The sequence below is a fragment of the Coffea eugenioides genome, chromosome 1, assembly GCF_003713205.1.
Source record: "Coffea eugenioides isolate CCC68of chromosome 1, Ceug_1.0, whole genome shotgun sequence".
Classification (NCBI taxonomy): Eukaryota; Viridiplantae; Streptophyta; class Magnoliopsida; order Gentianales; family Rubiaceae; genus Coffea; species Coffea eugenioides.
The window spans coordinates 52,751,674-52,762,974 of NC_040035.1; the positions used below are offsets into that span (position 1 = coordinate 52,751,674).

An 11,301-nucleotide genomic window follows, 5' to 3' on the forward strand; every position below is an offset into this window, starting at 1 on the left:
AAAATATATTTATCATGTAAACAAAATATTATTTGGGCTAATTTGCTGTCCAAACATTATTCTCGATTGCCCAAATCACCCGTTGGTTAAGATCATACTTATTTTAGTACTTAGTTCGTGTTTTTTCTGCTAGCTTTATAAACAGTGGTTACTTGAAAGGACTGCGAGTAGGAGGAGGTACCGCACGAAACTTTTGCACAGCAACCCTTTCAGCACTCCCCGCCGTTTCTTCCCTCCAAACTCCAAATTCCACGAGCATTTACATCCAACAAAGAAGAAGCACAAAATATTAAAAAAAAAGAAAAGGAGAAAAAGGAAAAGGAATGGGGTTCTTCGACCTGAACATTCCATACCACGAGTCCGACCGCCATGTGACCAAAACAACCACCTACAAATCAAACCGCCTCAAGCTCGTCATCAAAGCCGCCGAGCTAGGCTACACCGGAGTTGCTTACAACCGTGTAATTAAAGGCGTTATGTCCGAATCGGACCGTTGCTCCACCTCATTATTCCCCCTCTCTTCTCTCCTCAAACACGCCCCTTCTTTTTCTAGCTCCGTTAAGTTCCACCGTGACCTCTTAAACGTCCCCGTTTCCACCCCTTTCCGTCAGTACTCCCGATTAACTGTCGTTATTGATTGCCCGGCTCAAGCTGCCGCTCTTAATTCGGGTAATCCTGTTATTAAAAGCTACGATATAGTCGCTGTAAGGCCCATAAATCAGAATGCTTTCGAGCAGGCTTGCCAAACCTCTGAGGTTTGTTTCTTTTTTTCATTTTTATTTGTATTTTTAATTTTTAATTAATTTTCTCTACTTTAATTTGTGAATATTTAATATCTGGGATTTTATAAGCTTGATGATAGGAATCAAGTATGAAACTTGGGGATACAAATACTAATTTGTTTAATTTGTATTTCCATTGTATACAAGTGTTCACGTATTTGTTTTTAACGGTTAGTTTTTATGAATGCAGGTTGATATAATTGCTATTGATTTGTCAGAGAAGTTGCCATTTCGGCTCAAGCAATCGATGGTGAAAGCTGCCGTTAAGGTTTCTTCTTCATTATTGGCTTCTCTACGAACTCATGATCCTCAGAAATTTGAGATATAGTTGCAATTTAATGTGATCATTGTGCTGTTCTTAGTTAAACGCAAACAACATTGAGGCATTTTGGATTCATTTGTTTTCACTTGTAGGGATAGGTAGGACCGCCCCTGCCCTTATTGCCTCTGGTTTGGGGAGAGAAGAGCGTGCAGACATTATTACAAGGAAACTGGTCTATACTATTTTTGTAATATGATTAAAATAAGGGGTGATTGTGCACGCTGCCGTAAATGCTCTCGAAGTCGAATAGAAGTTATTTTACAAGATCTTAGGCTTAGTTAATCTTCATTCACATGGGAATCCATTATTGATTGGTGATTGATGTCATAGACCCGTGGAAATGGGGGAAGGAAGGGAAGGGGGGTATCTGTAACTAGTTAGGTTACTGCACTGTGATCATCGCTGTCACAGGTTGAGAAGACTGAAAAGTCTTTCTTTGTGTGCATGTGGATGGAATATGTAATTTATTTTTTGCATAAAACCAATCTCATTCAAAGTGATAGTTTCTCACAGTGGTAATTGTGTATACAAATTACATGCAGCGTGGGGTGTATTTTGAGATCAGTTATTCGAGTCTCATTGTAGATGCTCAAGTGAGGAGGCAAACAATATCTAATTGCAAGGTGAGTTCTGGAGATTTTTTTTCTTCCTAAAACTCTGAAATAAGTTGCAGCTTGGCTTTATAGACTTTCGTCATGGAAATTCATAGTGGTCCCTACTTCCAATGGAATGCCTGTCAAAGCATTTAAGTGTTGATCAGAGTTCTGCAATGATATTAAACTTGAGACGACACTTGTTTTAGTTGTTTTAAGTGAAATAGAGATATGTTAAATGATGTACACACCAACTTTTCTAACTTCACTTTAATGATGGTGATAACACTAGTTTAACTTTCACTTTTCCAGCATACCTACTGGAAACAAATTCTTCATCACCTAATTTTATTTGAAGCATAACTTTCAGTGTACAACATAGCTTAACTTGCCATATTCCTTTTCCAGTATTTGATGGTTGTGAGTTTGAGAGAATTTAGTTAAGATTGATTTGCAAGTCTCTGTGCTGAATCACATACTGAGTTATGTACCATTTTCTGTAGATACTAGAAAAATGAAAGTCAATTGCATCATTGCATTTTAGCTCCTAATGGATTTTTCTGATGGAGTTCAAAGTTTGATGACTATAATCTGGAAGACCCACCTTTTGGGTTGCAAATGCTCATTAAACCTATCATTGAACATTTGTTACTTCTGGTTTGAACATGAAACCAACCGAAACTTCCAGCTACTGGTGGATTGGACTCGAGGGAAGAATCTTATCATCTCAAGTGCTGCTGCTTCTGTGTCTGAACTTAGGGGGCCTTATGATGTTGCAAATTTGTTTTCACTGATTGGGCTGCCATTTGAACATGCTAAGGCTGCTGTTTCCAAGAATTGTAGGTATGCTGAATCGTAGGTTTTCGTGCAGGTGTGTACGTGTTTTTTCCCCTCAACACTTTTATCTGAGTGTGTTCAGCATTTTTTTTTCTTTATGGCAGATCTGTCATAGTCAATGCATTGAGGAAAAAGCATTACTATAAGGACGCAATAAAAGTAGAAGTAATGCCTTCTAGTGGAAAAGTTAATCCCGAGGAAAGTGTATTTAGTGACTGGCTTAGGTGGGATCCCATTTCGAGTGGCGAAGGTGACTTGCTATTAGATGACATTGAGAAGTCTTTCTCAGCTTCTGGTAGTGTACATAATACTGTGAAAACTGTTGGATTTGCCTCAGCTTTAAATAGCCTCCCTTCTCATGGTTTGCAGATTAAGGAGATTTTATCCGCTGTAGAGTCTGCATCCGAGGCACTGGATATTGGTAAAAACCTGTCTGGTGCTGATGAGTCTAAGTTAACTGTTTCAGTATCTGGGATATCTGAAGAGTTGTCAAGGACTAATCTTCTGCCTGAAGAAATTCAGACTTCTGAGAATGATAGGCATCAGAGCCCCAGACATCAAGATTCTGAAATGCGAACTCTGCCTAATGGATCTGTAAATAATTCTCCTCTAGCGGAAAAAGAGATTAACCATGTGGTTGCCACAATGGAATTGAAAACTGTAAAGGACTTGGATGCAGACTTACCTGCTTCTGATAGAGAATTGCATAATTTGCATTCACAAAGTTGCCTAGATAGTTATGAACAGGTCCCTCTAGCAGATCATATGACAAACCGCTATAGTGCAGATGATGCTGACACAGCTCATACCTGTCATGATATTGCCAATGCGGAAATTCTTTTTCATTCAAAAGATGTTTTATCCACTTTCCATGGTGAAGAAGCTAAGATGCCTATCAGTTCCACCAAAGGTTTGTATGCAGAAAGTGGATCAGTTGTGGACAAGATTGAGATGGATCGGGAAAACAAGAAAATACCAGCTTTTGCAGTGTCTGATACACATTCAAATGAAGAGTTTAGGGAAAATAAACAATTTCAGGAAAAGTTAGAGAATTTAGCTGCCTTTGCTATTGAAATTCCTAATGAGGAGTCTCATGATCCGGCAAAAAAGGCAAATGGGTCTCTGGTTTCAGAAGTCGAACCCATTGAAGAAGACATGGCTTCTGAACTGATGCAGGAAGACGAAAAGGAAGAACGAAGGAAATTGAAGGGTGAAGTTGCAATGCATTGCCCATTCCTTAGCAAATCTGTGTCAGGTGATGAAAGAAATTATCGTTGAGTTGTAATTTTAGTTTGATGCTGTCAACTGTAACGATTCCGGTTTGTTTGGATAGTGTATTATTTGAAATATTATTTGGAATAATTACTGTAGCACTTTTTGTGATGTGATGTATGTAAGATAAAAAGTATTTGGGAATATAAAAAGATAGGTTGGGAAATGTGTTTGTGATGCAAGCGAAATATTATTTGAGATAATTTTGGTATCCAAACACTCCCAATTTGGCATATTATCTCAAACCAAAAAACATTTTTGTCATTCGTGCGTATTATCATTGTGGTTGTATTGATTTTTATTCTTTTTCTACTACAATGTAAGTCCCCAACTATTACATTGTTACATTATTCGGGGATTTTATTATGTTTTAGACAATTTGTTGTCCAGTATGGGGTTCTGTAGAAATTTATTACTTCAAGTTTCAAGTACCTCTTCCTTCCATTACTTCTTAAAGTTTGCTTTTTCTTCACTCGTTATTCTCCTTTTTGTGATAGTTATCTGTGCTTATATCCTGAATGTAGTCATAAGTATTAGCGGCAGATAGGGATTGAGCAGAGTACAGTAGGGTAAAGACCAAAAGTCAGTTACATAATTCTTTTGCGTTGGTCCAACTTTAACGAATCATCTGTTTACAATCTCTAGCCTGTAATTGTGCCTAACTTTGTCAGTGGTTGATTCCACTGTTTCATATTCCTGACCGCACTCTATCCTACTGTTTCTGGGTAGATAAAGGCGACCCCCTACCATTGCTTATCCCTAGTTAGAATGAAAAGAGTTGAATATTGTTCTAACAATGGATTTTAGTATTTAAACTTTGTGCAATTTGCTGACCGCTACTGGACTGCTGTTTGCACATTTTAGTAACATCATGCATTCCATTTTGCTATACTCATTTGTTTTTCTTGCTTTGATAGTACTGATTACTTTTATTTTGTCAATATTATGTTTAATTCAGTTTTTTGTAAAATACAGGAAGAGGCAGAGGAAAACGAAGGTCAGTTCACCAGAAGATTCCTTTTAATCTCAAACATATCTTGAATTCAAGGCCTTTCAAGAGGAAGGCTCGCAAGTTAAATACAACCTAAGTAGGTAAGGTTTCCTTCCTTTAAAATTGATCTCGGTTGGTTTACAACTGTATAATAGTTGAGGCTGTAGTGCTGTACCCTTTCTTCTGTAGTTTTTTTTCCCTTCTTCCTTTATCATAGAAGACCTTTGTCTTCAAGTGCCATTTTTCCCTTCATTTAAATTCTTGGTCCTTGCATCTGAGACTACAATTTATTAAGAATATGAAAATTGGAAAATTTTTCATTTTCAGGAGTTTTTGATCTTGTTTAATGAATGTTTATTGTGGCTGCAATTGTCATGGTTGGAGGTAAAATTATCTCTATACTCATTTCCCTGAAGGATAGCAACATTGATACTTCATATTCATTAGCTGAAAAATGCAAGGATGGACTGTCGATATTGCCGCTTTCCGTAATTATTTTGTGCATGTAAGTTTTGTTTATTTGTTAGAATCAACTGACTTGATTAATTGTTTAAAATATTCTTATCCAATTCAAGCTTTTATAAATGTGCAGTGAGAAATTTGAAAAATTGATTCAGCTGAAAATTTTTTTTCCTTGAGTTCACGTTAAAGTTCTTTAAAGGCAAGAGCTATTGAAGTCCTGAGTAGATTTTGGTGGAAAATTAAATGGTGTTATACTGCACTTGACCTATAGTTTGGTTGGCAAATGCAGCCCAATCTTGTGATTAAAAAACTATTTACTGTTTACACTAGTATATCGCAATAAACATATCATTGAGCGAATATTCTAACAAAAGTTACGTCTGAGTCTTTCTTCATAAATGTCTGACATTTCTGTGAGACCCCTTGATTTTTATCTTTAATTTCTAAAACGACATTGTGGGAGCCATTATGGTGGTTGCTCTGCTCTTGTTGTTATGCTTGTTCTTTTTAATCATAAAGTTGGGTTGATTGCATAAATACAGAGGGTTTCGGGAAGCAGGGGAAGTTAAGCATGGAAGGGACAACGACCAGTGGATGTGAAAAATTAGTGTAGTTTTGTAATTTTTAGCTGGGATTATTCTTGTGTGATTGCTAAGAAACTCCAGGGGTAGCATTTCGGGACAAGTTGCTATCTGAGTAAAATGGGCAATCATCATTATCCTACAATGCTTTAAAGTTTTGAATGTGCCTAAGTGCTGATCTTTATCGTAACTGGAATATATAGCTAAAACTAGGCGAGTTGAATATAATGCTTTTCATGTGCTATGCTATTTTTTATGGCCTATTATTGTTCTACAATCCCGAGGAAGTTGGACCTTTTTTCTGTTCTTTCCTTTTCTATTTGCTAATAATACTCTAAAGGGAAGTAGAGCGGCTGCTGTTTGTTTACTTTCTGCATAATTATCACACCTTATAGACAACTGTCCTTTTCCAAGATCATAGGCTTTTGTATCTAGCGTCTAACCTTGACAAGATTCCCCAGTGTGTGGATTGTGCATTTCTCGTGGTAATCAAAATCTTTTGTTTGTTTTACCATATTTCTTGGTCAAATTTCTTAAATACTTGATGAAAACTTTAGTGCTTCAGCTATTTATGGGATTATCAAGTGGATCATTAGGTTCAAATCCAGAAAATGGAACTGGCTAGAATCTCTTGCACATGTGGGGGGTAGACAGGTGATTCATGATGAAGCTTATGCATGTTTTAACACTAGGATGTGGACAACCTAGGTCTTTGTGAAATAGTTTATTTGTTGCCCTTCTTTTGACTGGTTATTCACAGGTAGTGGGCTAGCCACTGTCGTCCTGACAAGAATCAACCAGCCGTCCTCCCACTTCTAGGCATCTTGATTTCTGTGGCCTTCAACTAAAATACAAAGTCCAGATTCAGATGCTAGTCATTACACTTGCACTCATAACCTTCAATGTTGTAACCTTGTGCTCATCATTCACTAACGTGAGAGACCAAATGATTAGGGTAAATTAGGAGCAGGATTGTTACTTTTGGAATATTAAATAACAGATATGACTCCTAAGGCCAGACACTGCTCTTAAAAAATATTGAAAAGGAGCAGGGACGGGCTTTGTGCAGCTGTATTTATCTTTTAGTCGATGCCATATATAATTTAGGTGGTTTCTTTAGCGGGTAGGTGCCAGCTTCTTTAGACCTTTGTTTATACCTTATTGCTTGTTCTTTAAGGAATATGGATCAAGTGGCTTACTGGAGGAATTATAATTTCTATTTTGGGAAAGAATGTCTGCCTTCTTCCTTAGACATTGCTGCTGCTTAGGAGATATTAAGAGCCCCGACGATTTCACATTTGTGATCTCAAACATCCATGAGAGAAAAATATTTGAATGACATTCACGCATGGATAGAGATGCATGTTCCACACTGAGTTTTTGAGTATGCCTTGTTTTCTTATTTTAATTTGACATGTCTGACGTGGGGTTCAGAGATTTCAAAAATGTGAATATCTCAACCAGGAAAAGATGCAAATATTCAAGGACATTTTATCAATTCGCTTGAAAAATGTAGCTGTATAAAGTTTGGAGATTATACCGCTTCTGAGTGTCAAAGAATGAAGTAGCAAAGTTTGCATAGAAACTCCCCGCATTTTTCTTCCAATTTTTTTTTTTTTGATGTGCTAGCGTCCAGCGCAACCAGAGGCTGTTGCTAGTAGTACTGGGCAACAAATCCCATGTTTTTCAAATCGACCAATACAAGCTCGACACTATTTTTCCGAAGCTATACGGTATAAAACTCTTCAGAGGCCTTCCTCCACTATAACCGATGTTACAGTACTAACTTCCGGATGCTAATTATTGTTGCGTATGCCATTTGACTGCTCAACTAAGTGGGGTTTGCTGGCTGAGCACATTGTAGATATGGGGCGGTTGATCTGTCAACCTTCCTTCCGAACAATGTAACATTTTTTGAACGTTTTATAATTTTATATAAATTTTTTGTACATCTTTATGATAGAAATATGATATTCTGTTATCGTTTATATGGATCCTATATGTAGTAATTATGTCTTTATTGTTAAGGTTTATAAAAATTTACAAATAATTTATGTGGAGTTGCGTCTTATTACAAAATATTACATTATTCCAAATGACTGTTACTAACAATCGTTCAGGTCCGTATCCATAGACATGATGGATGAAGTTGTTGAAGTCCCCCATAGTGCCGGTATCAATAGAGTGTAGATTAGTTAGGTGTCACTTTCCTGGCGGTGAAAACTGACTTTGCTAAGTCTCTTCCATGCATTTTAACGGGAAAGGGGCCACAGCACTCCGGAGGTTCGGTCCGATTGCTAAAACTTTTTTTTTTAAAAATGAAAAAAACATTATTTGATATATAATTATATTATATTGTTGTATACAGAGTAAAAAGTTATGTATATGAATAGAATACTTGTCATGTATTTAGTACAATGTTATGATATATTTGTACGTAAAAAATTTAAATACGTACGATTGGATGACAAAATATAAACATAATTATACTGAGTGCTTGTCCCATTTTAACCCAGGTTATGACATTAGCATTTGTCTTTTGCTAGGTTTATCAAAATTTGGGTTGAGGTTGCATCATAGGTTCCCTAGTGATTAGCACAGTTTGTGGAGTTGAGGTGAAATTTGCTAACCATGTGGGTGGGAATGTTTCTGATCAACTATGTAAATTTGATTGAAACGCGTTCCAAAAAATGCAACAATGTGATACAGAAGATTTATGTGGACATTATTAATCCTAATCTAATGTCGAAATGAGATTATCGTTTTTAAGATGAATATGAGGGGTTTACATCTCATTTCGTTCAGCATATAGATAGATACATACGAATATGGAACCAACAGGACAATGTACAAAACTACCTTCGAAGTGCATCAATACAAAATAGAAACGCCAATGAGCTCAAATACACAGACCATGAGGGAGCTCTTTTTATCAGACGCAATCCTCGACAATGCTAAAAGTACATTGCAATCAAAGATTACCATCTTCAACACGTAAACTAGGTGCTCCATTGACATTAAAACTTAGGAGCTTCATAATGTAATCCCGCGATTATGGGATGAGAGTAGTTGAGAATGTATCAAGGATATTAATCCAGTTGTCATCGTCTTCGTCCTCCTCCTCAATGCCAGCCTGATCCCATTGATTTTGAGAAGCCTTCTCAATCTCATCATTCCTGGCAAACCGCCCTCTGATGCGTGGTCTGCTGTCTGCAAGTGTCTTCCTGCATTCATACTAAATCATAGAGAAGTTAATTCGAGTTACAAGAATAGCCCACGAAAAGATAGAATTTAAAGCTGTGGAGGCTTAGAAGCCCCCATGGACCCTGAAAAGTAATGCAGGTAAACTTGAAAAAGGACACTGTACGTGCCTTCATGTGTTAATCATACCGACACCACTTGATTTAATCACACACTATTTTGTCTAGGAGGCTTCTTATTTTCTCCTTAGGACCACCTATTTGTCTATCCGAAACTTTCACCTCACTGCTACTCTGGGGATTTATGCTTGTATAGATGCACGTTGATAAGGCTTCTTGCGCGTTCTGTTGAGTTAAATGAAAAGAGGAAGGCGTGAATAGATGTTAGCTATAGTAGTAAAAAGTACCTTGATCTTCTTGTTGAAATTCCTGAGATTTCGCTTGCTCCTATATCTCTCAATCCTCTCTTTCTTTTCTTCTGGACTATATCTGCAGGCTTTGCTCATACTTTCAATGATGCTATACTCATTCGCCAGAGAACTATCTGCCAGACGGCTATGTTGCTTTGGAGTCATACCCTGCTATAACAAGAGGTGTCGGGTCGGGGAGTGTCTCAAATAGTTATCTATTGAGTGTTAAATTGTCTAAAAGTCATGCAAAACAAGAGAATTAACTAAACTTGGACCCTTTTTAACTGAATGTTTGGATTATGACCAGTAAATGCTTCTCTCTCTCTCTCCAAAATGTACACTTATCTACATCTGGTATGATCTTTTTCTATCATAGTAATATACTACTGTTTTCTCAGCTTATTTGACTATTTTCACTGTCAGTTCCAAGTCGCCCAAAGTTTGTCATCTTGTAGTCATTACAGCAAGAAAAGTGTTGGGAAATGATAGCACTACTATTATCATAAGATTCCGAAAAGATAAGGAGAAAAAAAAGAGATTTGCAGCTTATTATTCGACATCAAACTATGTTCTTGGACAGAAACACATCACTCTACGGGTCTTCTCAAGCCGCTTAAGCAGACTTTACCCTAGGTCCACCTCATGGTTATAAAGAAACACGCCTCTAAAATTTCCTTTTTAGGCCTTTTAATGAAATAACACCGCTCCCTTCCTTGTTAATTTGGGGAAGCAAGATGAATATGGTCTGAATTCCCATTCATGCGAGTGAGTATATAGACAGACTTGGTTTAGACTTAGAAATGCTTGGGGTAAGACAAACATAATTACTGCCCCTCATGCATCAGGTTGAAAGCCAGAAACCTTTCTGAACTGTAACATGGATTGATTTATAGTACGTGCATGGAGTTAGCAGCGAAAGATGCAGATTTGCATGCTTTTACTTGAATTTTATAGAACCCTCAGTCTGCGAATGAAAACCATGACCTATGACTGCATATAAACTCACCTCCAGATCGCCAGCGCTAAACACTTTCCTGAAAGGACTAGTTTCTGAGTCATAACATGCAGTTGGGGACGAGACAAGGGCAGAAAACCCCTCTACATTGTTCCTATGCAGCAGAGAGTGACTGCTGATGCTTCTTTGCATCAGATTGGCATTGTAGTTAGACTCGTAGCTCGTTAGCGAAGTTGGAGAACTGTAATAACTACTATTATAATTGGTTGTTGCATAACTGGTGAGCGAAGTTGGAGAGCTGTAGCTGCTGCATCCACTGCTAGTACTAGTGTAACTAAACTCTGATTTCAGAGCACACGAAGACTCGTACTCGTTGACAGGAATGGCTAAAGGGGCTGGCAAAGAAGATGCCGAAAAATGACCGAAGAATTCTGGTGTTGATGATGATGGTGGTGAATAAACACAAGGAATTTCATTGGTAGCAGGAATATTAGCGTTGCTATGTGCATACATGGTGTGGGGGTTTCTGCTGAGCTTGTGGGGTTTAGCGGAGGTTTTAGTCTGTTTTGTTAGTTATAGCGAGGAAGAGGAAGTAGTGGGCTTGGGGAGGTGTAATGACTTTGAAAAGTTTTGTGGCCTGGGATCATACGAGGAATGCGATGTATCCCATGATCATGAGAGAGTCGAGCTCTCTTCTTAAAAAGGATCCAACTGACTGGAGGGTGACGTGGACGATGACGTCATTTTTCTTGAAGGAGTTGACTTTGCCCTTTTCCTTTCCTTTCCTTTCCATATGATCTATGTATCGTACTGTCCTGCCCTGCCTTGTTGATGAGTCTACTTTTGAGTCCCCCACTCCTAATAACCTGACAAGGATTGCAATCGAGAGATTTCTT

The 11,301-nt window shown here is 37.7% G+C and overlaps 2 protein-coding genes across 4 annotated transcripts; one reads left to right on the plus strand and one right to left on the minus strand.

The window, feature by feature from the left end:
• Positions 1–212: 212 nt before the first annotated feature.
• On the plus strand, positions 213–8,006 carry LOC113779592. Of its 3 annotated transcripts, none has more exons than XM_027325244.1 (7): positions 213–755; positions 973–1,050; positions 1,647–1,727; positions 2,386–2,540; positions 2,639–3,789; positions 4,782–4,898; positions 7,961–8,006. In XM_027325244.1, the coding sequence occupies exons 1-6, from the start codon at positions 324–326 to the stop codon at positions 4,892–4,894; spliced, it is 2,010 nt and encodes a 669-aa protein (XP_027181045.1). In that variant the 5' UTR covers positions 213–323; the 3' UTR covers positions 4,895–4,898; positions 7,961–8,006. The 3 variants fall into 3 exon arrangements, with proteins under 3 accessions (XP_027181045.1, XP_027181038.1, XP_027181030.1); XM_027325237.1 differs by lacking the exon at positions 7,961–8,006 and adding an exon at positions 5,125–5,329; XM_027325229.1 differs by lacking the exon at positions 7,961–8,006 and having other exon boundaries at positions 4,782–5,071.
• Positions 8,007–8,762: 756 nt separating this feature from the next.
• LOC113751885 (zinc finger protein CONSTANS) lies at positions 8,763–10,998 on the minus strand. Its single transcript, XM_027296034.1, has 3 exons — positions 10,457–10,998; positions 9,448–9,618; positions 8,763–9,075 (listed from the first exon to the last, which is right to left on the minus strand). The coding sequence occupies exons 1-3, from the start codon at positions 10,916–10,918 to the stop codon at positions 8,893–8,895; spliced, it is 816 nt and encodes a 271-aa protein (XP_027151835.1). The 5' UTR covers positions 10,919–10,998; the 3' UTR covers positions 8,763–8,892.
• Positions 10,999–11,301: the final 303 nt, after the last annotated feature.